We start from the raw sequence: 27662 nt of genomic DNA, 5'->3' as shown, positions 1-27662 counted from the left end.
GTTTGGCAAACGTCTTCAAACCACAAAGCAACTCCCTTCTACAATTCTTATGAGAAGTGACACATTCATTGAGAAGAGCTACTCATCCAGAAACCTATATCTAAGTCAGCACAGTTTTTGTATTGCCAACACAGAAGTTAAAAAAAGAAGCCTCAAAATGTGAGACATATTATCCTAAGGCAAGGAAAGACAAGGAAAGACAAAACCAGGAAAGGAAAGGTCAGGTCAAGAGTGAACATGTTGTCCTTCTGTGCTCGATACCCAGTTTCTCTAGAAATGACAGTTACTGTGATGCCACCTCTGCAAAATGAACAACACAAGGAGATTTTGGCTCTCCCTGGAAGAATCCAGCTGGGATCCAGTTAGATAGATGCATAAAATACACCTTAAAGGAGTATCTCACATTTCTAAAGTTTTATGAAGTTACTTTCAGTAATCGATAGCTCAGAGGTCAGCTGGTCCACATTCACAGCATTAAATTCACCTTCCGACTAAAACAGAGGCGACATGCAAACAGCCTACCGGGAATAATCCCTGCCCCCCATGTCCTCTGCATCATGCACAGAAGTTGCTTGGGGAGTGCTAATCAACACAGGCCAGAGACAGCTCTAGCAATTTAACAATAATAATGGTGGAGTCCCAATGCCCAAAAATGTCCCTTGGCATTATTTAATTTATCGGTATCCTCAAACATTTCCATTTTGGGTTATTCAAGCTGAACACACTCAAAGGCTCCAAGTTTTAGATGATATTTTTTTTCAACAGTTTTTGCAAGCTGTCTGCCTTGAAAAGATTGTTTAGAATGAAGTTATTTATTTTCTGTTGTTGTCCTACATTTTTACAATTCCTTAATTACTCTATTTGGTAAATACTACACCAGTGTTAAGACATTTAGACACTGAAAATGCAATTTATAACAAGTAAATACTAGTTCCATGAAGACTTTTGCTATAGACTAAGACAATTTAAGCAAAAGGAAGGATGAGATCAGCTAAGAAAAAATGAGATCATAGACAAATTATTGCCTGAGCAAGCAATGCATTAGTGACAACTTTAAGGTTCAATAGCTTGTGTTTCTTAGCTCACTTTGATGTAGATACAAAAAATTACATGTTGTGTGAGATTGCCAGTAACAACAAGGTTTATTTTTAGATTTTTATCTTTATCTGAATAACAGAACCAAAGTCTTCACTCAATTAAATATCAGGAGAAGTCTGTTCTCCCAGCTAGCACATTATAAAATTTCTTTCTAAATTTCATTTCTTTCTTTGTCATTTTATTATTTCATTTTCCCTCAACCTTACTTGCTTTTCTTTTCTTTACAATTTCTTTCTTTACAAACCTTGGTACCAAATTTGTTGCAAAATGTGTGAACCTGATGGTATCGATTATTTCTTCTTAAAGTTCCAGAATTGTGGTTTTCCCTGGCTGAGTATCCAGCCGGAAAGTTAATTTGACAGGGTTTGACAGGTACAGATATTTCCAAAAGATTTCTCAGTTCAATCAGAAGGTTTGACTGTCTCGTTGTTACAATTGAGCAAGCGCACTATACTCAAATTTGCAATTCTTTCACACATATACCAGGAGTAAGACACTCTAATGGGAAGAAAGGCTCTACATACACCTTCTAGGAAAGTGCAGTAGCTTCCTTAGCAAAACTCAAGCATGAAGCACACAGCAGTAAATGCGACATTGTTCCTGTTTGGAAAACACATTTTGTGGCTGTTGCCAGGAATAAATGAAAAATAGCAATAATTCCAAGCACTTCTTGGCTCTAGTGAGATACCTTCTGCAAGCTTACTTCCACCTCTTTTCTCATTCTAATTGAAAGATGGGGAAAAGGGTGTTTTGGTGGATTTCAGATACAACCATTCCTACATCCTGAAGTAGGTGTTGGGGACTGCTTGGTACCCCTTACCTGGCACACGTATGTGCTGCACTTGGTCCTGCAGGTGACTCCACCTCTTCCCAGCTGTGGGACAGACCACGGGTCCAAGACCTGCCCCCATACTCCCTGGCCCCATCCTTGCTCTGAGATGTTTCCCAAACTCACTGGCCTCTGGCCCCAACCCAAAGATTCATTATGAGTTTGGCAGCTCGCCCACTCCTCCTTACAAATTTCTTCATCTGGGAACACTCTCTAAATGGAACATAGCCTCCAGAAATCTCTTTGTTGCCTCTGACAAAATTTTTTTCGGAACTTCCAAAACTTCTGGGACAACGGTACGGCAGTAGGCTCTTATCCACACATTTCTATTTCCTTCCACATGCAAGTGCTCCACTACCAGTCACAGGAGAAGGGTGCGTTACTTTGCTCTCATTTCACCTCACTTTTTCTGTTACTTCCCTGTCATCTTTTCCAGAGTAACGAGGTCATTATCAGTGTGAAGTCTCTCTAACTCAGGTCCCAAACTGACTCCTAATTTATCCCAATTTCTTAACTGAGACTGGTGCTGTCTCTGGTATGAAAATAAAGTATGTTGTAGGGATGTTCTCAAGTTTCTCAGTTCTTCTTCCAGATTTTATAGTTTCTGAGATGGAAACTGTTGGTTCCCTGATGTCATAGCCAGAAGGACCAGGGACAGAGAACTGGGGTTGCTTTCCCTTGCAGTAGGGGAACACCAGGACAGAGAAATGAAATACCTTGGTATCCCTATGTCAATCCTAACAGTATCTGCATCCAACCAGAATCAAATGTTGTATACTCTCAGCTGTGTGTAGCTCGTACACATAAAAGATGAGGAATTTATCTTCTGAGACATGATGGAGAAGCCTTGTGGTACACAGAGGTAATGCCACTTTTAACCCAGTTCTCCCAGACAACCTGGAGGCATTTACTCTGCCTGTGACCATTGTTTCCTGCACATCTGTGAAACAAAAAATCTGTCATAACCAACACAAAAAAGGTGGCTTTATAGGAGATCTTCATATCTTTCTCCTTGAAGATCTGAAACTTCTGTCTTGGCTCAGCTACCTTGGATGCCACTCAAGGGACACAGAAATTACTACGGAAGGAACAGACAGAACAAGTAAATAGCTGTTAGTAGCAGTGTCGAAAATTCAGTGAAAAGAGTTGACTAATGAGTTTGTGCTGTCCTCCTTTCAGGACATTAGCATAATGTTTTAAAAACTCCTATCCATACTTTTTTTAAGCCACTTGTGTCTTTGTTTATATGGAAAGCTGTTAGCAACCTCGACATTACTCATTGATCAGCTGACTCGAAACCACATATTTCTATCCATTGGTAACAGTTTAAGTACTAGGCTCTTCCAGAATAGCTTCAGAAACAGCACCATGGGACACTGCCGTATAGCATCTCCCACTACCCCCAAAAATACATAGGGCATCATACCCACTGGCAAACCATTAGTCCTACCACTTCAGCAGTACTTAAATAAGGTCCTCTCCAGCTTTCAAAGCATTTTTAAGAACAAATCCCCCTCTTCAGCCACAATACCGTCTGGTTACCCACACACGCCTATAAAATGAGCTATCCCTTAGGTTATGCAAATGCTGTTTCCAGGATTTTCAAGTTAATTTTGTACATATGTGGGCTTTGTTGTGTTTCTTTATTTGTTTTAATTATTAAGCTGAAGTACTCACACTGAAGCCAAAAACACCACACTTTTGAACATTCTGAGTTCTTTATTTGGCCTGATCTCCCTTCCAGATAAAATATGCAAAGGAGGCTTTGAGCTCTTTGAGAATATACATAATAAAATGGAGTTTGTAATTTTACTCTGCAAATTACTGTCAGGACAAACTCTTTTTTCAAACAGAAGTGGCTTTTCACAGTAACTTGTGGGGGTTGTAACAAAATTTCAGAAATACAAAGAGCATTTGCAGCTTGGTACATGACTCAGTTTTTTTTCTGTAGCAACAGATATTCTTTCCTCCATGTGGAAAACTTAAAAATCACTTAAAAAAAAAAAAAAAAAAAAAAGGAGAAGAAAAAAGGGAAAAGGGAAAAAATGGAAAAAAGATAAGAGCATAAGAAAATGAAACAAAAAGAGATGACAGGAAGAATGAAGGAGATAAAAAAAAAGTGAGAAACACAAAGGCTTTGAGGTAATAATTATACAGAGGGAATCTTACACATTATACTTATGCAATACATAATTATTGCAGAAAAAATTGAAAATTCCTTGTGCTATTAGAAATCTAATATCACATACAAAATTAATTACTGAATTGCTCTGTAAATGGCTGAAAATTAAATGCTATTTTATGACTTAAAAATTAACTGTGAAATCCAAACACAACAGTTGGCAAGCACAACATTGTTATGTGGCTAAGAATTGCTAACACGAATCAGCACCCGGGCTTTCTGATCTCCCTAACAGCTGGCTGCACATGAGCGGACTCAGGACACAAATCCCTGAAGCTTGTTACAGCCCCAGCTAGCCCACAAGGCTCATTAGTTGGGCTGTTTTAGGGCTAACAAATTCCACAAGAACAACTGCCTGGGCAGGGATATGGTCACCACTCTCTTGTTGCTTCCCCAGACTCCTATTTGGGTTTTGGGAGGCACAGCCACAAGGCAGACCACAAAGCCTGAGAGCCACAGGGAGAGGAGAGGGCCTTTCACTGCCAACAAAACACAGGAGCCTAAAAGAGTGGAGGGGTCTGGGCAAGTGAAACTCCTGCTGCTGCTTCAGACCAGGTAGATAACAGATACCAGATATTGCTGGGAAGAGGCTGACAGCTGAGATGTTAAGATGAAAGCTGAAGTTTGAAGCCTCAGCAGACCTCCCAGCTGCTGGAAAGTAAAGCAAGCAATTGTTAATACTCCACTCCAGCACACTTATTGTACCTACGCTACTCAGAAGGAAGAAACAAGTGATTTTGCAGACTATAAAATGCTTTGCTCTCACTTTACAAATAACATACCTATATTTAAATGGCAATTTTATGATTTGGTTAGCAAGAATCTGACCTGCGTGTATTTGATTACCTTATATCCTTATAAAAGTTTAGTTACCTTTTAATTAGAAAATGATTTCAATTACATTTTAACTAAATATGTGATAATTCAGAAGATGTAATTCACAACCTCTTCCTGCCTTTATCTATAACCAGGAATAGTTTTGATCTTCCCAGATATAATATCATCATAGCATGTCACAAACATGCTACAGTTATCATGGCACAATCCTAGCTTCAACTGCAAAGCAGACTTCAGTTGCAATGACCCTGCTTAATGTCTTTGAGGACCAAAGAACTTGGCAGGGTTGCATTTATGTGAAGAAATTACACGAATATGTTAAGGCTGTGAATGAGATTCTTACAGCTGCTATCACGTGGTTCAGCAGTCCACATTAGCAGGATTTAGAGACCTCTGGCCAGCACTGAGGGTATAAATGTCCAATAAACTCAATCAAAACTACACAGAAATCTTTTCTGTACTCCACAGAAGTCTTACAGACTGTACACACTTCCATCATGTATTTTTCCTTCTCCCTTGTGGCTAAAATTTAACCCAGAAAAGTTAACTGGATAATGCTCTCGAACCCTGAAGTTACACACAAACAAGCTTATGAACTGAGCTGGATATAAGAATGTTTGGAATAATTTTAAGAGACTAGCAGTGATTCATAAATTCAGTCAGCCATGTTTACTTCAAATTACTTCCCCTCATTTTATTAGTGGAACCCTATACATACAACCAAGAGATAAATCATTATATATTTTGCTGCAAAATATAATTCAACACAGACAAGGACACTTGAGTTTAGCCGCAGTTTCTACTGAACAAGGGCCAAGAACATTTCCCTCTTGGCCTCCTTTCCCCTCCCTTTGTTTCAATTTCATGCAGTATAGTAAATCTCTTGTAGTTTCTTTCTTCTACTATCATGTAAAATCTAAAGAAATGCTCCCTAGATTATTTTTTTCATTCACTTAAGTTGTTATTTTCAAAAACAGATAGGTGCACATTTTATATTCCTAAGGAACAGATGGAATGTCATTGCTTATAATATTAATCCACAGCTTATTCAATTATTCCCATGCATCGACTTCAAAGCTCTCCAAAGAAATATGCCCCTGATGTGACATGAAATATAGGCCCAATTTACAAGAACAGAGCTCACACACAAAAAAAGCCAACCCCCCAAAAACTTGTGGGCTTTACACAGTTTTGAAATTTTGTTTTGCTTTGTTTTACAATAAATGCCTAAAACACAGTACTATGTTTCTCCCCTTCCTCATCTTCCCCTAATGCACAACATCAAGCACAAAAAAAAGGCTGCATCTTGCAAGGACTGGGTATGTGCAACTTCTGAACCTGGAACCTGCTGAAAGGTGCTGTGGATTTTGGACCACAGCCTTGAAATCCCAGTACTGAGATCACCTCTCTGGGCAACTGATACAGAGCTTGGCCAGTCTATCCATTTAAGTGCAGAAGTCCATCTCAGTTATACCTGAAGGAAATTAGCCAACATAATAGACTTAATTTTATATTTAAAAACATGTAGCCAACTATATTTCCATCACTGCTTTTCTTTAGTATCCAAAAAGCAACACTAACTTGGCAAACTGTGCTTTCACTGATCTGTGTGTAATCTAACAAAACAGCTGCACTCAGCAGGAACAATGATTTCGTCAGACAGCTAAGTAAAAACTCTTCAGAGCTCTTGTAAAACCCTTAAAAGAGAAGATTCTGAAGCAAAAAGATTAATTTCCTTTGAGGTATCAGGATAAGCCAAAAGATCCAATACTCAGGATCAGATTATTGATAAGAGGAAAGAGAAGGTAAATTTTAGTTTGTTTGTCATTTAAAGGGAGAGGGGACTGCCCTCTGCTTCAGAAAAAAAGATTTCCACAGGCCATCCCATCTCTTTCTGTTATTTCACGTGGTCTTTCAGGAGACCACTCCACTCGAAACATAAATATACCTACATTAACACATTACTTTCCAACAATGTAATACATGTTCCGTGAATATGAGAAATAGACAAATATTTTCTACCTCTAAACAAACTACTCACGTTCCACAACTAATATGCTTCAAGGATGATTTAGGAAAATGTTCATGGAGTCAACCAAATCAGCATAGTTGACAGGTTTTAAATACCCAGGAGTTTGTTTCAGGGTTTAAGGAAAGAGAAGTGCAAAAAGTCAAATCCACTCAAAGCAGTTTGGCTCTCAAAGGCCACACTGATTTCCAAAAGCTTTGTGTTCAATTGCACACAAGATATCAGATTTTAATGGAAATTATTAACGATAGTAATAATTCTAAACAATCAGAAGCTAAGCAAAGTTCTACGAAATGAAAACAACACACACTGAGGTTTAGCAGAAAGACTGGGGATAAGAAAAACACAGAAAAGACATAGCTCATTCCTTCTGAAAGCTTCCTTAGAATTTCCTTCCTATACTCTATTAGTGCTAACAAGATAATTAAAAAATCAATGAAGGATGAGTGTATGGCTGCCAAAAAACTAAATCTCCCTGAAGCTGGATCCCAAAGTATTTGTATCTCTATTTGGATAATACCACAGGATTTTTCATTTGTTCCATTTTGCTTATTTATATTGCCAGTTTCCTGCAGCAAGGAATTTTTCTTTTGCACATAGCCACTGCTAGTATTTTACCAGTAAATACCTGTCACGGCAGTGCACTTTTGTTTTAAAAATTGGTAAAATAGAGGAAAAAAAAAAAAGAATAAAATTATTTTGATGCTACGAATACTAACAACACATAATCCTTCATTTTTGTCCTAGGAACAGAGACCTCCACCCAACAAAAACTGCTTAACTTGTATTGCTTTTCCATATATCTGTTGGTTCTTTGCTCATTTTTGCCTGCCAACCAAGTCTTTCCACAACAGCAGCAACTGTCATTGCCACTATTTGTAACATATATATTATATAGAATGGAACAGCTTCTAATCCCTGTTAAATTGCTCTAAGTCTGAGTGATTTTATTAAGTCAATAAAATTGATGCCACTGAGATCACGATTTGGCCCAGCTCTTTCTCATGTCATTTAAAGAACAGTGCAGCTTTCGAGCAGAATGGCATGCATTTTACACATTCTGTTCTTTGCAGAGAGACACGTTTTAACTGTGCCACTGCTCATATGCAACTGCAGAATTTGAAGCAGGTGACCTAATTTATTGTAATAGAATGCAAGGTCCAAGAGGCTGACTCCAAACTGCCACGTAGTTTTATGGGCTGGACCAGAGAGTATCCCAAGTTTCTTGCATCATTTAATGTCTCAAAAAGGTTCTTTCAGCCAGAGCTGCCAATACTGTTTGCATCCTGCACATGCCAAACTGAAGAGGAATACGGGAATTTCCAAATGCAGGGCCCACAGAATTTCTCGGCTTTTGAAATAAGAAAGAAATAATTTAATCTGTACATTTTGACTTCATATCTGGTGCTAATACTTTTAATGGATTTTCTATCATTTAAAATATGGAAAAGAGACTATAAAAGAATTAAAAAAAAAAAAAAAAACAGAAAAAAAAAAGGCAAGCTGAGAAACATGACACCTGTTAGTTTCTCCACATTGCACCTTACTATTGCATTTATTTTGTAGGGAGACGGTTCATTTATTGAAATAATAACATGTTTGCTGGAGACTCTAAAGTTTCAGGAGAGACTACTATTTAATCTCATTTTAGACTTTAAGATCTTAGAAAGGTTAAAAGTCTTGTTGAATAACGCTTGAATGGGAGTGTTTCTCCTTGCTGTTCCACATCCATGCCTTCGGATGGACTAGGTCTCTAGAGCTGTGGTTTTCAGCCTCCAGCTGCTGAACCCCAAGCATCTCAAGACCACATCTATTACTTCTGAGAGAGACAGTAAAAAAGGGAACTGGCAACGATCAATGAGAGAGATGAACCTATGTTATAAAATATGACAGACACAAGCTGACTGCCAAATTCTGTCCTCAGATTTATGGCAAAACAGTAAAAATGAGCTACTCATTATAAATAACATCAACTTGACAGAATGAAACAATTAACATCAGGTAATGTAACGAGAAGCCCCATTTCAATAGCTAATGATTTTAGCTCAGGAACCCTTACTCAAAGCACATATAAAAAGCTAAAGGTTGCTTGCATGATTAAAAAACAAACAAACAAACAAACAAAAAAACTAAAAAAAAACAGCTTTGACAAAACCTCCATGCACCAAACATATTTTCTCTAAACACTGAGAACAAGGCTTTTTTTTTTTTTTTTTCCAGTATGAGTCCTGTAGCAAATATTTATTTCATGGCACTTATATATAAAGTAGTTCTAATATCGCAAAAGTAAACACCTTCTTTCAAAAGCTGCTAGGTCAACTCATATTCCTGCCTGAAAACTGTTACAAACTAACTCAGCCAAGGTTTGGCCAATGCTCATGCCTTTTATCTTTATTATTTTTATACTTGAGATGGCTTTTAGTGGTGGTTGTTATTTTGCTTTGGTTTGTTCTTTTTGTAACTTACCTAGTAGAGATTGTGAGTTAACATCCCTTCGGGTGAAATGTCCTCCGGGGAGATCTTTTGCCATGATAGAGCCAGTGGAAAGCAGCATGTGCCCAAACAGCAAGAAGAAGCATGCAACCGTTTTCTGCATTTTCAAGAAGTAGAGGGACATTCCAGGATGCAAAACTGCAATAAAGGAGAGAAGGAGATGAGCTCTGTGATTACATGAAAAGATACACTACAACCACGTCAACCACCCAGTTGTGTTGCTTCCAACCCATCGCACACCAACACGTAGATATACTGGTATGCCTACACCTTCAAGGAAGAAGATCTATATAATAAAGTAGCAGTCAGCAGACCCTGCATAGTCTTCTTGTGTATTGTTAGTTGAAGTTTGTAGCTAAAATTGTAAATCTATCAACTCCTAGATGTATCTGCAAAAATCAATTATTTTTAAAACAAGAAAGAAACTTTCTTTCAGTGAGCTTGTTAGCACAAATGGATATGAGGACTCAAATAAATTTTCATTATTCTACTCAGCAGTCCATGTAGTGTGCATTTTTTCAGATGTTTAATGGTTCTTGTGGTCTGACAGATACTTGCTTCAGAAAATTTTGGAGAATAAGACAAGAGAAATTAATATACTCCAGAAACAGTAACTGTGAATGTGAACTGGAAACAGCTCATGCTTCTCTTTCAAAAGTCTGTTCTTGATTGTTAGCATGAAGGTAAAAGTGCAGAATGAACCTTGTTTACTCAAGAAGATGACTTCTGAAGATTAGCAATGAGCTTTCCCCAAGTTAAGAAGATTTTTTTCAAACCAAAGAGCAAATTAACCAGCAAAATCCCTCTAGTAAGAGATGATTCATGTCCAGGAGCTTCTTAAGGCACCATCAAAAGCCAAGGCTGACTGTCCACAAGCAGAAAGCTGAGATGCTAAAGACCCATCTTCTGGCCATGCCCCTTGCAGGTGACATTTTCAGATGTCTATTCCTTCTACCTTCCCCCAAAACTATTTTGGTTTTAATTTTTTAATCTTGATTGGTATGTGTTGTGAAAAGAGCATTTCGCAGGAGCTAAGCTCAGCCTTGGAACAGGCAATATGATGAACCTTGGTCAAAAGATGATGCAAGAGATGGATAAAGCTACCCAATTTCACAACAAAAACAGGACTGTTTTACCTGAAGCAGTGGCAACCTCACAAGCAGTGCAAATTTTTGGCTAAATAACTAAAATAATGAAAACAATTTTAATAGGGTCCTAAGCCTGAAAAGCATAGTTACACAGAGCCACAGATCTATAACAGAAGACAACTCAATGCCCAGCTTCAGCAAGAGAATTACATTTTTTCACCACCATGAGGCACCCACTAGTAGAATACAAAATTATATGGAAATATTTTCTTTCTAATAAAGACGTTTTTATCAATTTTTCTTAAGTCTGTCCCACACAACTGTATACACATGGTACTATTTTCTGTGTACCAATCTATTTTTCCTTTTGTGTTTCCTACTTGGCACCCCCAAATACGAACACAATGTTCTGGTATGTACATGCCATAGGGCAAAATGAACGGGGCTTTTGCCCAACCACGTTTACATGTTTAATATCACTCAGTAACATATGATTTAAGAATATTCAAAATAGGGCAGAGTTTATGTAAATAGTTGCCACTAAGCAGTAAGATTTTGGAGCCCCAGCAGCATGGACAGCTGGATGGTATTATGGGTAGAGCAGTTCCAGTGCTCTAGTCAGAAACAGATGGACTCTGTAAACAGCATGCACTGCTGAAAACGGGACCATATTTTGCTGGATGCAACAGTTGTTACTGCTGAAAGCTGCTCCTAGGTCGTCTTCTCACTTCTCAAGGTGATGCATCAGCAACAAACACGGGGATCTGCAAGATCCTTTCTTCTGGCCTGCTGGTTAGGACCAGTAGGTAAATGAACCTCAAGGACACACCAGTTCTGTAAGTGAAGCCATTTCACCTGTTCCTGATGGTGCATTAGCAGAGAACCAAGAGTGCTGTGGTGGAGCACCTTCAGAGAGCATCACTGAACTGTCCTGTGACCAAAGAAAACTGTGACAAAGAATTAAGGACCACCCCCCCAGCTCTGCAAAGTACCTCCAACCTAACTCTCCTACAATCTGCCCCTTACCATAGTTTATACCTTCACAGCAATCTTTTATATTTGGTGACAACTTCACTAGGATCAACTCTGCCCACAAGCAACTTCAGAAATCAGAAAAACCAAGTGTTTGCTGTGGTTCTAAATATTTGAATTCTACTAGGAAAATGTTTATAAAGCATGCAAATATCATACGATTAGCTGACCAGACAAACCAAAATTCCTAAGTGATCATTCATTAGCTTTCACTGAATTATGAGATGTATGAAAAAAAAAAAAAGGTTCAATTCTGCACGATTTTACAAGTCAGTGGTGACAAGTAAAGGGTACTAAAGAGATGGAGGAACTGAATAACAGTACCTAGTTTTCTGGAGATCTTTTTATTCAAGCTTAGCATAGCTTCTCCTGCTTCATAGTGTTTCATTTTACTTCAGAAAACACAGCTCCTTAGATCTCAATACTTTTACCAGTCTGATAATTGGAAAATAAGCCTACTTACAGTTCCAACAATAAATGCCCTATTATCAAAGTACTTGTACTCTCACAAGCATTTTACACTACTGTTTAGTGTACAGTGCTTAAAAGAGGAGAGATTTATTAGCCTCATCTCCAAGTTTTGATGTACAAGGATAATTTAAAATAAAAATCAAAGGGAAATTGCATCAATTTTCAATGAGGAAAAACCAATGAGTTCCCATATCCAAAAGCTATATAGGATATGTGTGTAAAGTATACTATATAAAGTATACGTGAGAGTATATAAGTATATGTGATAGAAGGCACCACCGATCCAAGCCTGTGCTCTTCTCCTGCCACCTTGAATCTGAACTGAAAACTTCTGGACCTCTTCCCTGAGGTGATGGCACTCTAGACTTGGGTGCTTTGCTCTAGTTCCAGGTACATATTTGTGCCCACTGCTGCTTGTGTTTTCGCACGACCAGCCTGCACTGTGGTCACACAGCTTCCATGTGTACAGCCCTCCCACGGTTCTCTGTTTATTTTCTGGGTCTTCTGCAAGGTCTGCTGTCTTCACTGGTGAAGCTGGATAGTGTTTATTGTACCACACTTGGTATTTAACACCTCATTTTCCCAGCAGGCTAAGCCAGGCTGCTGGCACAGCTCTCTGTAGCATCACATTGCTGGCTAACCCTTGCTCTACCAAGCTAAGAGCGTGTTCCCAAAGTTACAAACACCAAATTTCAGTGGCTCTCTGGAAAATATGTTTCAAGCCCTTCAATTCCAGCTGCTACAGCAGGAGTATTCATGACTGTGCTATCAGGAGACAGCTCAACGGGGCAGACCAAAACCAATCTGGTGTATGACAACCATCCCAAACACCTCGAAAGCCAAAGGCACCAGGAGGAGGTGGGGCAAGACACAGCTCACCCAGGCTGAGCACCAGATTATTTTTTAAGCTCTCTAATGCATTTTCAACTTTCACGAATTACAGTGTAAGAATATTGAAAAAAATGAAATTGTGACTTCATCTTTAAAATACATACTTCCTCCATTGGAAAATATTCAAACACCACATGCCTGTTTCTATCCTTTAAAATATGTTTCCATGGAAGTCTTGTCACAAGGGATTAATGGCTGCGTTTTGAGTAGAGGCTCTACTGGATATTCAGAGCCAGTGGTGATAAATCAATGAGCTTCTCCATCGCACGGTGCATGTTTTTAAGATCTGTCCTCTTTCCTGTGATAACTCATAGACAATGTCAAGGGAGGAGAGATGCTCTGTGACTCGTGCTAAAGTCCGAGTTCCTCCATCTCTTACTCCATTATAGGGAAATTTCTTTCACACAAGAATTAGGAGGAAAACTTTCCATTGGCTTTGAAGGCCACTGCTTTTTCATTCAGGTCCTCGCTGGGCAGATTGTGTCCAAAAAGAAATCAGGAAACCTGGATAGTAAGATGTTCCAGTTCAAGCCTCCCACTCTTCTGGGTGGTCTCCTTCCTTCTTGTGTGGGACAAGTTCCTTTCCGAGGCTAAATCAGACCCTCTAACCCCACAAGCCCCTGCCCCACCCACTCTCCAGCTGCTACCGAAATCAACTCTGCACAGAAGGGGCAATTTGCTGCAGTTATGTGGGACTTCAACACCCTTAGTAACTGTGGATAACATCTTCTCTCTTGAACCCTATATAGTTTCTCATCATATATGGGAAGGAAAAGGACAAAAAAAGCACCACCGACAGCAGTTATGACTGCTACAGGCTGCCTTCAGCTTTCCTTTTCTGGTAGTTAAAAGACAGACATTTACCTCCATAAAGCTGCCTGCATATCTGACTTCAGTATTCTTGTTATAAAGATCACAAATGCATAAAAGCAAGAACATTCTGAAGTCCTTTCAGCACTCCTTATCATCCACCCATTTTTAAGATAAGAGCAAACTGTGGTTAAATCCAAAAGCTTTTCCTGAAGTTAAAGAACCTGCAACCAATCAACGTAAGTCAATAAAATCGGGTCAACAAGCACTGCGAGTTACTTGGAAAACCAATCAGCCCCTATTGCATGCAAGACACAAAATACCTCATTTCTACCACCTCAGAAATTAAAATAATAATAATAAAGATAAAAACTAGGACTGCAGGCACTTTAGGGCCCCGTTAACTATCAGTTAGAACGTGTTCCAGGGTATTCCACTACCACAAGCCAGCACATGCATTACTGGTCCATTACTCACTGAAATCACTGTGTGTGGCATGGGTGTCAGGACACAGCGTATTAATAATTTCCTCCATCTTTCTGGACCAGATTGCTGATGCAGGCACTTTTCAGTTCTGAAAAATAGCTGTGGAGTTCCTCAGAGCCCTGCACTGGAAAATATCTGTCCCTAGCTATGCAGGTGTTGTGGGTTGGAGCCAGACACAATCAGGAGGATATTTAGCACGTCAGCAAGGAGCACCATCCTGCCTTCGTCCTTACAAAGGAGCACTCTACATAATGCTGTTCCCCCAGATGAAATGGATCTTTTATGAGTCCTTATTGCACACACAGGTCTTCATTAGGCTCAGGAGAACAGCATGGCTACGACTTCCCTAAAACCATGGCTGTCAACCACAAGTTACTGAAACAGTTGAGCCACTGAGAGGGAACAAGGTTGCAGGAGCTCCACATCTGTAAATTCCTCTTCTGTTCCCCAGTCCTGATGGCAGGCACTACCTGCAGAAGAGTGCATGAACCTACCTAGAACAGCACCAAGTCCTGGAGAGTGGGAGAGCAGCACTCCCTCGTTAACACATTCAGCAGCTCCTTCTAAGGGGCTAACTTTGGCCATTTGTGCTGTCAGGAGCATGAGAAGAACTTGGGAAAACCATTATCTATCAGCCAATTAGTGATTCGCTTGTATTCTGAGACAGACAACCCACATGCAAAGACCTTCCATAACAGCACTGCAAGCCGCCACAGAATAAAACTAATTGCTGACTCAGCAACACTAAAGAGTCCCTTGCCAATCTAAGCTAACGAGTGTCCAGACAGTAAGAGCAACCCAAGTTTTCAGTGGGTTCAGAACCAGAAGTTGTGTGCCTAATTATTCTGACTGCTGCTGCAAATGCTCACACCCAGGTTATGTCCCGAGTTAATAAAATAAAACACAGCACGGGAATAAACTTGCATCTCAAAACAGAAATGGGAAGACCCATACCACGTTCCAGAGCAGTCCCTAGAAGGGAGGTGAATGACATGAGGTGGTCAGCCAGCTACTGCCACAAACCCTGCACTGTGCTTGAGTTCCCATATGCAGCGTGGCTGAAGATGCTACAGAATATAGAATGTATAAGGGCAGCCACATTCTGGCAGCAGGCAGAGAAGTGCTGTGGATGGGGGGAGAACAGCTTGCCTGTTCAAGCATGGAGGGCAGAAACACACACATATGATGAGTATACACACCAGAACACACAGCTTATCAGAAAAAGCAAAGAGCAATATACTAAGTATGTGTTACATTTTGTTGTGAAGTATAAATATCGTATTAGGACTTCCGCACAATGGACTTGATTATCTAAAGGGCTTAGAGTACATGTGCTACAGGTATAATTTAATTTTCTACTAACAAAATAAGGAACATTCAGAGATCTTATTTTTAACTCATTCATCTAAACCACATATAGACTTCCTGCTAAAACTGTGGTAGAACTAATAACTACGGAATCACAGACAAACTGAGGTAAGAAGGGACCTCTGGAGGTCATCAGGTTCAACCCCTGCTTGGAGCAGAAGCTGGCAATCATTTCAATCATTTCAGAGGCTTGCCATGTAAAAGTTAAGAGCGATGTTGTAGAACAGTGCACCCATAGTATGGTTTACTCTGCATAGTTTCCAGTGGTCAGACGGCAAGCCTTAGCAGTGGGAATTCTTGCTTTATGACAGCATCAATCTCCATGTTACAGTTTTCTTCGGTTGCCAGTTGGACAACAGACCTTTTCATTATCTTGTTCTTTAGGGGCAGGATTATTTGCACTTTCTGGTACTGAATGGGATCGAGACATCAGAGTTTCCACTAAGTTTGCGGAAGAGTAGCATGGCAAAGCTGAGAAATTTCACTTTTACAACTCAGAGAAGGAAATTATAGGCAAGCATATATTACATGACATATAATACGTATGTGGGCTGCTTAGTTTTGCCTCCGTGAAGTACAGTCACAAACCATAATGGACTGCTCCTAATTGCAAACAGAAAGTTTTTCTTTACAAAAAATATCCAGTAGCTCTAAAACACACTCACAAACCCACACTGACCCCAGTACCAGCAGCAATGCAAAACAATAATTTGGGGATATAAAACCCCTTACTCATAAAGAAAGCACAACCCCACAATGAGTACACTGTATTAAGAGAGCTTGTTAATGATGTGCGGATCATAATTAAATAGCAGTGGTTAGCGCTTTACCTTCCCATGGAGATAGTTTATAAGTCATGGGAGAGCATTTAGAGCTGATTAGCCTTTCCCTAGTTTGCACAGACTGACTGAAGGATATTTACAATTACAGCTGGGTCCCAGCTCAAAAGCACTAGAGTGTGTCTGTGTGCGGGGTTTGTTTGTGAGAAATCCCAGAGAAGTCAATGGAAAGACTCACATAAACTATGTGAATATCATCTGCAGGATTTAGGATCTTAGCCATATGTGATTGAGTGCTGTGTTTCCTAAAGATGTAAAATAAATCAACTTTAATTTGATGGATATTCCTATAATGATATTGGTGTATAGTACATGAGAAAAAGCTGAGAAAGCTGGTGCTTAAGGCTGATATAAGAATAGCATACCATTCACACATTATTTTGTATCAAAAGTTTCAGGATTTTGTGAAAAAGACAAACGTGTAGTTTATTAAGCTCTTGATGGGACTCAGTATGGTAATTTCTTATGAAGTCACCAGCTTCCTGACAGCAGCACAGCTGTAACACCTAAAGCAGCATGCCCCCTTTTCGGATCTCACTCAGGATCACTGAGTGATGGCCCAGAAAGCAGCCCCAGGCATTTAGGAAGCCTTAGATTAACCAGGGGGTTGCAATCTTCCTTCTGAGCCAACTCCACCCCGCTGCTGAGCGTAATGGCACGGGTCGGTCAAACCCTGCGAGTACTGTGCTCGGAAGCAGGACTGGGTGGTCAGTAGGGGTGCCCCAGCGATTTTTTATAGGATTAGGAGCACCACCTAGGCCGGGTTCCCGGAGCAGGCACACGACCCTCCTCAGCACGCTGCCCCTCGCCCCTTCCCCACCCCGGAGGCCGAGCCCCGTCCTGGGGGAAGCCGGGGGGGCCACCTGCGAGATCTCTCCTTCATCAGCCCTTCCAGGTAAAGCGTCCCCAATTCCTCACCGAGCTTAAAACCGGGCGAATCCCCCCGGCAGGACCCCGCTGCCCGCTCCCTCCCCAGCCGGGACCCCTCTCCTCGCCCTCCCTCTGCCCACCCCGGGGGTCCCGGCCCCTCCGCCCTTACCTGGGGGGGCTGCCGGGGCCGCTCCTCGGGGCGGCTGCGAGCAGGGCAGCGCCTCCTCCTCCTCGCCACGGCCCCGGGCAGCCCCGAGCGGTGTGCGGCGGAGGGGTGGCCCCTCGGGAGGAACCAGGCTCGCTGCCCGACCCGCCCCGGCCGCCTTTTCTCCGGGAGGCAGCCGCGGGGGGCCGGGGAGCCGCTGTCCTCAGCCTGCACCCGAAGGGACGCGGTCCTCACAGGAGCCCGGGACCCGCTCCCCGCCGCCCGTCCCCTCACGGACACGGGCTGCCGGCCCCTCTCCCTCCCTCCGTCCTTCCCCACCGGTTGAAATCTCAGCCCCGAGCCCCCCCTGCACCTCGTCCCCGTCCCCCTCCCTCCGTCCTCCTCCTCTCTCAGACCTGTCCCTGCCCCGTCCCGGGGGCTCTCCCCGCAGCAAGGGGGACGCGAAGCCGGCGGCAGAGGAGAGCCGGGGCCGTGCTCCTTTCCAGGGACGCCTACCGAGGGAAAAGCTGGGGAATGGAAATCCCATTCCCCGCACGGAGGGCCTCCGGGGCCAAGGCAAACAGTCCCTGGTGAATCATGCCGTGTCTCCGCCGCGAGCTGGTGGCAGCCCCGTCGGGGGAAATGATGCGGGAGGTGGTGGGGTAATGGGGTCGGGAACAGGGAACGGGCACTGCTTTGCTGTTTCTGCAGCTGCACGGCCAGGAGTCCAGGTGGAAACAGCAAAGCATGGGTTTTACATCAACACAGCTTTATTATGCGTGAAGAACAAAAAATCCAGCTTTGTTCCAAAGCAACTGTTACTTCTTTTATTTTTATTTTTATTTTTTTCAGGTTAACAAACAAGCGAAAACAGCGAAAGCAAGCACAACAAAGATGAACTGGGTTCACCGCTTCCAACAAGAAGCTCTGAAACCTCTCAGCCCTGCAAATCCACGTTACAAGAATGTACGCTGCGTGGGGCGCCAGGCAGGTCAAAGAGAGACGGGTTGTACCTCCCAGTGCTGCTCGGGAGGTGAACAAACTTTGGAAATCAGCTGGGCTAATTTTGGTGAGTTTGGCAAGGCACACACAATAACTGCATACGAAATCTAATCCCCGGAAAGGGAGGTGTAAATGATGAGCATATCTCAAACCGAGAGGAGCCAGATTCACCCCATCTTTCCTGCTGAGCACTGTCTCCTGAATCTTTCCTGTAGCTAGAAGAAAGGCAAAAGCAAAAATAAAAAGACAGCTAAACTAACAGTCCTGTGGATAGACATTACAACAAACTCAGTCAAGCCAGGTGCAGAACAGTTTGCATGTTCTGTTTCATCCTTTGTAATGCAGCATAGGAAGAGGCCCCAGCCAGAGTGCCAATTAATGCTCTGTAGGCTCAAAATACACAATCTGTATCCCAAAGATTTTATTGTGCTGTGGCTTGATTTACCAGGTTGCCAGAGAAAGACACGAAGCAGGAGAGCAAGAGTCGTGATGAGAAGATGACTTGAGCATGCAGAGGCTCAGCTTGGCAGCTTCAGCTCCAATTTGCACAGAAGAAATCCCAGCACTAGCTATTTGCAGACGCTGTGCAGCCTGCTGCTCTTGGCAGATTGAACACACACAAGGTATCACAGCTGGAGAAGATGGGCAGGGGTATGAAAGCAGTGAGTCTGCATGCTAAGGCATCGATTTGTTCTGTAAGAGAGAGCTTAGAAGACAGGAGAACCTTTGCTGGACAAGCAGCTCGATGAATGAGCCTGGCACGGGGCAGTTACATGGCCTCTGTTGGGGTTGTGCAGGTCACACCTTCCACCACGTGTGTAGTCAGGCTCACGGCATACACCAGAGACTTCTTGCATCTCCCCATCCCAGCTCCTCAAACAGCTCTTGTGCTTTGTGTCTCTCTGTTTCAAGGGCTGATACTGCAACATCCCACTCCCAGAATCAGAGACTTTTTGCAACCCTTATCCCTTATTTTTCCCTCTGCCATGACCAAGAATGTCTCTGTGGTCCCTGCTCCATATAAAAAGGCATTTTATTCTCTAGATTTTCATTTGATCTTTGTTGATCAACTATTTCATTTATTTAATAAGGTATCCAAAATTCTCTGTATTTCCACATTGCAGATTCTCACTGTCTCTTCACTACTTGTCTTTTCTTGAGCTACTGCCCTCCACTCCCACTTGTGTTACTTCTTTTTTTGGGAGAGACATTGCTCAGTCTGTCAACTTTTTGGAAGATAGGCAGAGCAAAGCTGGCAGGTACAATGTTAGAAAAACATGGAAAAAAAGCTCTTATTAAGTTATGCTTTGATCTGCAGCAATTATTAAGCTGCTTGAAGATTGCCAATGAGATATTACAGGCTTTCTGAGTCTTCTCTTCCCTTTCCTGGCTTCTCTCAGTATCTGTAAGGATAGTTCTCCGTCTGGAAGAAACTCCCAGTGATGTAGTCTGCTTTCTAGTTATCACATGCCATGACATAATGTAAATCATTCCAGAAAGTAAGTTCCATCTTAAAAGCAGATGAATAGGGAATTATTAAAAACAGTAGGGAACTAGTTTTGTGTTGGCTGTTACAGGACTCTTCCAGACCTTTCTCTTTCTGATAGTTGGACACTTTCTATGGATGTCTAGCCTAAAAGTATGCACGACCATTTAATACTTATTTTCCAGTACCAATGTTGTCTTTCATCCTGAACAGCTCTTTTTTCTTCTCCAAGGTTTTCCTAGCTAGCTTATGTAGTGACAGCAATCATTTTCTCTCTCAGCCTTTCTCCTTGTCTCACTAAACAAGCAAGATGTCACTGTGCATGAGCTGAGCTGGTTCCTGTGAACGTGTGTGACAGAACCGAACACGATACACCACATGAATTCTCACCACAACACTTCTATTTACTGGAAGTACTTTGCCTGATGTGGTCTAGGATTTCATTATCATTTTAATTGGCTGCATTACCACTGCTGGCAGATGGTCATCCTTGTATCCTTAATATATGCAGCTGCACCTGTTTTCCAGTGGATAAATCCTAGCTAATATATGATCTTTCATTTTATACCATGGCATTTCATCTCTCTATTAGTTCTTTCTTTCTTAAGATCATTCAGTCCTTTCCAAACGAGATCCTCCTTTTCCATTCCATTTGAAAGGTCTATTGACTCTCTCATGTTTTATTAGAAAACTTCCACTTTTAACTGCCAATTTCACAAGTGAAAATGTTGAATGTTAACACGATTTTTAAACTGATCTTCTAGATATCACTAATAACTCTTCTTTACCTTCCCCCTCTGAACACTCTTGCATCCCATTTTCCTATTGTCATTAACTAGGTCCATACTTAGCTCACAGTCCTTCTCCTAGTTCCTATTTAAACTAGTAATTTCCCCTGTGGGAATGCTTTTCTGAACTGCAGACAGATTAGGTCTACTAGGTTTCCTTTGCCAAAAAAAAAAAAAAAAAAGCAGGTTAGATGAGCACAGCCTAATGTTGAGAAACCAGTCTTGCATTTATCACTAGCCCATGTTTTGCAACATTTTTAATTAATCATTGCTTATTTATTTATTTTGTCCTCTAAGATCTTTAGTACTACTTGGGTCAGAATAAAAGCTAAGATTGCATTTGTTGAAATTAAGTGCATCCTAGGTAAGGATTGCTTTTCCTTGGGCACCATTCCTGACTCTTTAGGATTGTTAAGAAAATTTGGTATGAAAACTGTAGTGTTATTTGGATGGAGATGGTCTGCTCCCCTTGATGTGAATGTGTTTTAGAGTTCATGTCTCCTTTGCTGCCATTCCTGCTTATTATCCTGCTGTTGGCTATGTTGGCTATAATATAATATTTATAAACAGCAAAGTTTTTAGCAAGATATCTAGTTCTCAAATAACTAGATAACGGTTTTGATACTTTCTATCACAAACAAGAAAATATTTAGACCTTGGTAAAAAGGTTGAAATAAATACATTAAAATGGTTGTCAGTGCAAAAAAAAAAAAAAAGTCTATGGATTTTGTCAGCAGAGGAATTCAGTGGTTTATTTATTGACATGCAAGGTCCAAAATGCTCATAAGTGAGCTAATAAAGCTGTTGTGCTACTGAGTATCCGTATTAATCTGTAGTGAAATCAAAGCAGATTTTTTAAGTCACTTCAAAAGTTTATTCCTGACAGTCCTGTGACTGGAAATGTTGTAATGTATATGTATGAGTAGCTAACAGGGTTTATAAGCCATGCTGCACTGCAATTAATCAAGCACAGTTCACAATGCATATGCAAACTGAAGTCCATCAATGGAAGCACCAGGCTTAATTATATAATTAGAAGAGATATTCTTTCCTGGGACCAGTGCTCACTGAAATTAAGTGGTCTGCCCTGATTCCTGAAATGCTGGCTCTGCTGGTAATTAGTATCTTAAAAAACATGCAACATAAGTTCCTGTTAGTTACAGTGGGATTTTCAAATTTCTACAACAGCTCAAAAGTAAAACGGTATTCATCCTTTCCCTTCTCTACTACTTTTCCTAAATAAAGACAAGGCAGGTTTGGGTTTGTTTTTTGTTTTGTTTTGTTTTGTTTTGTTTTTAGGTTTACATGGCTGTTAAAATTATAACCTCTGTCATGTAGAGCAGGTACATTAGCCAGTAGTTGTCAAAATAGAAGACAAGGATATAGGGTTCAAGGCTATATTGAATCGGTTATCTTGAAGGTGTAGTTAAATAACATGCTAAATTTCATCATTCAAAAAAAATAAATCATTTTGCTATGGTGTGTACTTAACTTCTTTGCTGTTTTGAGCATCTGGTGGTTTTTTTTGAGCATCCACAGGTAGCTTTCTCCTTGATGCTTGTGTGATTCTTATTTGTACATTATGTAGTCTCTAAAAAGAAAGGATGAAAGATGTTTTTTGAAAATTCATACTGTTTCCTTACATGGGTCCTTTCCATTCAGCTGATGCTTCCCATAATTCCAGGAATGTGCTGCTGGTTAACAACAAATTCAGTACAGATTCAAACAGATGTATTGACAATGTTTATTTCACACTTTTGGTCAAAAAGACTCATCTGAGAGTTAGCAATGGGTCAGTGATACATGGTTCTGTTCTATCAACTTCATTTTATATATATTTAAAACTAGGGAGAGTGACATGGATCAATGTGTGTGAAGGAGTATGAATTTGTAGAGAACATGCATTTACTTCTCTCCCACACTTCTGTGTTGATTTTGCTGTGTTTTAGGTCCAGGTGCTTGAGGATTAGGATCTTGTCTGGCTCTGTACGTAGTTCTAAGAATCACTTCACATTCTTAAATCATCTGAGAAAGGCAAGTAACCCACTGGCCAGACATTAAACACTTTGGTTTTTCTTCTTTCCTATCTCTCCCCACCATAGCAGTCTGAAGCTTCTGTCTTTCTAGGTGCCACAGATGGCAAATGCAAGCGACTGAAGTCTCCTGCAGTGGCTCAGAGAACTGGGCAAAAGGCAAAAGTTTTGTTTCTTGAAGCTCAGATATCGTAGTCACCAAAGTTTTTCCTACTGAATTTCTCCTGGAAAATCCATTTGTTTCCCTCAAATGTTATGGAAGAAAGTGAGAACTCTTGCAGCTGGCACTTGAAAAGCAAATATTTGTCATATGTAGGCTAAGTCCTTTCCTCATTATCCTCAGGAAAATTGTATTCAACTGTAGAAAGTGCTCACCTACTTTAACTGGCTGAAACATTGCCCCAGGACTGCCACTCTGCCAACTATATTCACACACTTTACTTTTGCTGTAACTTTCAACATGTGCACAGTAAAATTGCATTTGCAACATTTCCCTAGGTAACTCAAGCCATGCTATGCTTAAATTCAGCCATTAAAAAAAAAAAAGTCTTCTTCAGAGACAAATTGAGTATTTGCTTACTCAGCTCTTAGACAAAATTGAGATCACCATACACAAGAAGCCAAACTTGGGCTACAACATGATCCAGAAAACATGCAAGTTGCTACCTCTAAGTTGCTCCCTGCACAATGAAAAAAATCCAACTTTTTTTTTTTTTTTTTTTTTTCACCTGTTTACAGCAGTTTCTGAACCGTAAGCAAAATAATAAGGTTCTTTGGGAATATTAGGTAGTACTTGTGTTATGCTCGAAACAGGCACCTGAGTTTCATCCAAACTACAACCTTGGCAGAATTGAAGCCATCTGGCTCTTAGCGGTGTTTGTATAGATCTTTGTAGTTCCAAGATGAGAAAAAGAAAATGTCAACAACATTTAAATTGTGATGATTTAGGTGCCAAGCAAATAAAGAGTTGCCAATCCAGCCTTACCCCTGGGTGCTTTTGTGGCATCGTTTGCAGCAGAAATACCAGCCTGGCTGATCTGTTATTGCCATTGTCATTGAGATTTGCCCTGATTTCATCTTTAATAAAATTAATTGACAATATTAAACCATATAATATTCTGTTATCATAGAATATGAAAATGAAGCAGACTGTCTTGTAACAGGTGTCAAGAAAAATATAGTACTCACACGCGCAAAGAGTAGTGTTTTTTTTTTTTTAAACGTTAATACAAAAAATATGACTAGAGTAGCTTACCTGTCTCTAAGTGACCTAACAGAAATATATTTTGTTAAAAGGCTGTTATGGTAAGGCACATTAATTGATACAGAGAACTATGGCTATTATGAATCACTCTGGTGTCAATTAAACGCTGCAGACTGAAAACATCTTGCAGCTGTGGTACTGCTATGATGCTGATCCCCAGCTAAGTGTGATTTGTCAACCATCTTGAGAAGATGAAGGTATGTCCACAGGGCCTCATCCAGGAGGCATCAAAGCTTGTACTGAACTTAGATTCAAAAGAGATTGCTCAGTCTTCAAGATAAATGTGTTCAGATGTTTTGGTGATTTCTTAAAAACAATCATCATCTTAAGACAGATTTTACTCCTGAAACTTTGGCCCTGCAACACATAGGTTTGTGGCAACAGCCACTGGATAACTTGGTGCTTTATAGAGTGCATGAGGAAACAGGTGCTACCAAACCTGTTCCATGGTAAGAGGAGAGAAGAAGAAAGGTGTCAGCTGCCCGGGCTGGTCCTGTACTCCTTGCCAGAAGAGGACCAGAGGTCTACCCTGCTCTCTGAGAGTCCTTGCACTTGTCACCCTTTGCTCACTTTCCAGATGTGTTTCCAGGGCGGAAGGTCCAAGCCTCCATGTAAAAAGCAATTTTTAGCAATAGCCAAGTTCCACTTGCACCTTGGGCTGTGCTGTGTAATGAACTAGAAGCCACTTTTGCATTTTGTGGGGAGCAGATTTCTTTGTGCTGGGTGTGTTGGAAGAGCACACGTGGGACTCAGGTGGCTGAATGGCTTTGGGGAGCTTATACAGGAGCTTGTACATTTGTCCCTGTCCAAACCAGTGGTGAGTTAAACACAATTATCAGTCCTTTTTCCTTATCTGGATCCCCTTGAGGCTTAGGCAGGAGGTGAATGCTGGCTCCACAGCCTGCAGAAAACCCAGCGCACCATGCAGCACTGCAGACAGCAAGGGAACAGCAAAACATCCAGCAAATTTAAATATTTGTAAGGGTACGCAGCCACTGAACACGTCTAGACATCAGTTTTGGAATAAAACATCCAAGTTCTTGCTTAAACCTCCTACACACCAAAAGAGACCAAATTTCCCTGCATTAGTTCATTCCTGAATTAATTTATGAATTGCTTTGCAAGAACATTCCTTTATTACTCAAAAAAAAAAAAATTGCTAACAAGTAAAAAAAGTCCTTACCAAACATTATCAAATATGAAGGATAAGGTGTAGGATAGCAGAAAGCCAGCTTGTGTCTAGTCTGATTTTTCTATCTGCAGGTTTCTGCCATTGGGTTCTGTTACACTTTTGTTGGTTACATTTAAGACTCGCTTATTAAAGTTTTGTCCCCTATGTCCCCTACTTATATGGTGTCCTTAAATCACCTCTTAAATCTGAGTTATTAAAGACATTGCATTTCCTGAGTTTTTCGCTTGATGGCATATTTTCTAGTGGCTCCTTCAGCTCTTTGCTAACCCATTCTATTATTTTTTTTTTAAACATTCTGCTTCAACTACTTAAGGCTTAAGATATAGGGAAAATATAATCTGGTCTTTTTATTGATGATGTATTCTCTTTAAAGTCACAGATTAAGAATTTTAAACACGGTGGAGTCAAAAACTGATCCCTGCAGAATTTCTCTTGAAACACTCACTCGCTGAGAATTCTTTGCTTACTTACAGCTGAGATTTATCAGCTGTTTTGCAATCTATTGCATATGTGCAATGCTGTTGCTATATCGTTCTAGTTCCCTGGTCAAAATATTATAGCGTATCAAGTAAAGTGTCTAAGAAATGCCCAAGTGTATAATGTTTGCACTCAAACCCATATTGATCCATTTCATAACCCATTAAAAAAAAAGGGGGGGGCGGGGGGGAAGAAAAACAAAAAAAAATAAAAAAGGAAAAAAAATAGTGTGGGTAGTTTGACAATGTCTGTTTCCACAAGCAGTTCTGTGTTCAATTTTTTTTAATTTAATTTTCTTTTTATTTATTTATTTATTTGTTTGTTTGTTTATTTATTTATTTATTTTGTGCACTAGATCACAAAATTATAGACAAATTTAGGTAGGAGATGACCTGAAAAAATCCCCAAGGATTGTGTTCAGCCCCTCTAGGTTATAGTTATGTATGATGAATCTCCTATTGTACCTGAAGACTAAAAATTCCAATTCAGGAACTCTCCAAAACATACTTTTTGAGTACCACCACTGGCAATGGTGGCATTTGCCAATGTTTTGGCTATGCACAGGACCACTGTGCTTTTAAAGACTGAAGAGAAAGAAAACTTTGTTGTGGTGAAAGCACAGAAGATGAAAGTTTTCTTGGAAATACTACTATACAGTTGTAGCTATAGCATATCTTAAATAATGTTATGTTTTCCAAGTGATGTAAAAAAAAGTCCTCAACCTCCCTACCCCCAAATACCTGGAAAATCTATCCAAATGTAGGATGGAATTTCACAGAAAAAGGCAGCAGAGCAAAATTACAGTGAAATAAAAGCTATGAGAAGATCTGTAGTAACCTCTTTATAGCTTGTAGTTGTTGTACACCTTGTTGGGTAGTAAACAGAATCCAACCCAAATCCAATCCAACCCAAAGAGAAAAGTCACAGACTCACAATAAAATGAATAAACTCATTCTGCTTCAAAAGCAAAGTAGAATGAATTACAGACTTTGTTATCTGTGTCAAGCATAATGCAGAAATGCTAGCTATGAACTAAAAAATGTCCAGAAAAGACATTGTGTGTTGGATGTACACGTGCATCACAAACACATGATCAAGGATCGTATCTCAAAACCCTCCCACCTTGTGATTCCACCTGGTGAAGGTGAAGCTTTACTTCCTCAGACACATTCACCTCCCTGCTTTTCTCAGACACCAGCATTTGTGTGCCATCCTCAGGGTACTTGTGCAAGATAAACTGGTCCCAGCTCAACACCTGTGGGCTCTGCTGCCCCAGTAACCTCTCACAAGTGGCCACAGACAAAGTGGCTCTATGGACTAGATATAGCACTTACCTAAATGTGGCTGCCCAGTGGTAACAGTCACGTTTTTCTTTTTCTGAGCTCCATGTTTCTCTGGGTCTACTTTTCTAGATCCCTGGGGTACTCATAGTGTCTGTTCAGCATAATGATGCATCAATTTTATTGTACTTTATTTTTGCAAAATGCTGGATCAGAGCTTTATATCCAGGTTGAAAAATGGAATTGCAAAGTGAGGAAAAAGCAACCAGAAGATAACCATCTATTATATATTGTGCTGTGCTATGGGCTTATTTTGTTTGTTGTTGTTGGTAATTCACAAGGTAAAACAGAACAAAGCAAACCAAAATAAAATGGGAGAAAACAAAACAAAACAAAACAAACAAACAACAACAACAAAACAACAACAAATAACACATAGAAGATATACTTTTAAAGTGCAAACCAACCAGCTTTCATAAGATGAAATTTTGGCCACAGATACTTTCTCTCTAATTAAAAGGAAAACATTTCCATTAGAAAAAGAAGACTTCTTTATTTGGGGGGAAAAAGAACAACAAACTGCTGTATCAACTAGTTTGCTTCAGTAAAAGCATTTTGAGCTGCTTTAGTTGCTTTTTCTTTATGAAAAGCAAAGAAGCAGGATCACACAAT

General features: G+C 40.5%; 1 protein-coding gene and 1 long non-coding RNA gene across 14 annotated transcripts in view; one reads left to right on the top strand and one right to left on the bottom strand.

Moving 5' to 3' along the window:
• The window catches only part of MATN2 (matrilin 2), a 79602-nt gene that overhangs the window by 48913 nt on the left and 3027 nt on the right, over nt 1-27662 (bottom strand). For 7 of the 13 annotated variants that reach the window (XM_068672324.1, XM_068672321.1, XM_068672316.1 and 4 more), the window contains exon 2: nt 9442-9606. In XM_068672324.1, coding sequence (XP_068528425.1) covers nt 9442-9606 — 165 coding nt within the window. Of the gene's footprint in view, nt 1-9441; nt 9610-14237; nt 14311-14740; nt 14847-17492; nt 17788-17884; nt 18087-27662 lie in introns of those variants that run through there. The other 6 variants (XM_068672323.1, XM_068672325.1, XM_068672327.1 and 3 more) reach the window with 6 other exon arrangements.
• On the top strand, nt 16143-23396 carry LOC137851332 (uncharacterized). The gene is made up of 3 exons (XR_011093126.1): nt 16143-17348; nt 18321-18537; nt 18919-23396. It is a non-coding gene; the product is annotated as an uncharacterized lncRNA (long non-coding RNA).

This window comes from Anas acuta, chromosome 2 (genome assembly GCF_963932015.1).
Source record: "Anas acuta chromosome 2, bAnaAcu1.1, whole genome shotgun sequence".
Lineage (NCBI taxonomy): Eukaryota > Metazoa > Chordata > Aves > Anseriformes > Anatidae > Anas > Anas acuta.
Note: the sequence above shows the minus strand (reverse complement) of the source record. Positions and strands in the feature narration are given on the sequence as shown.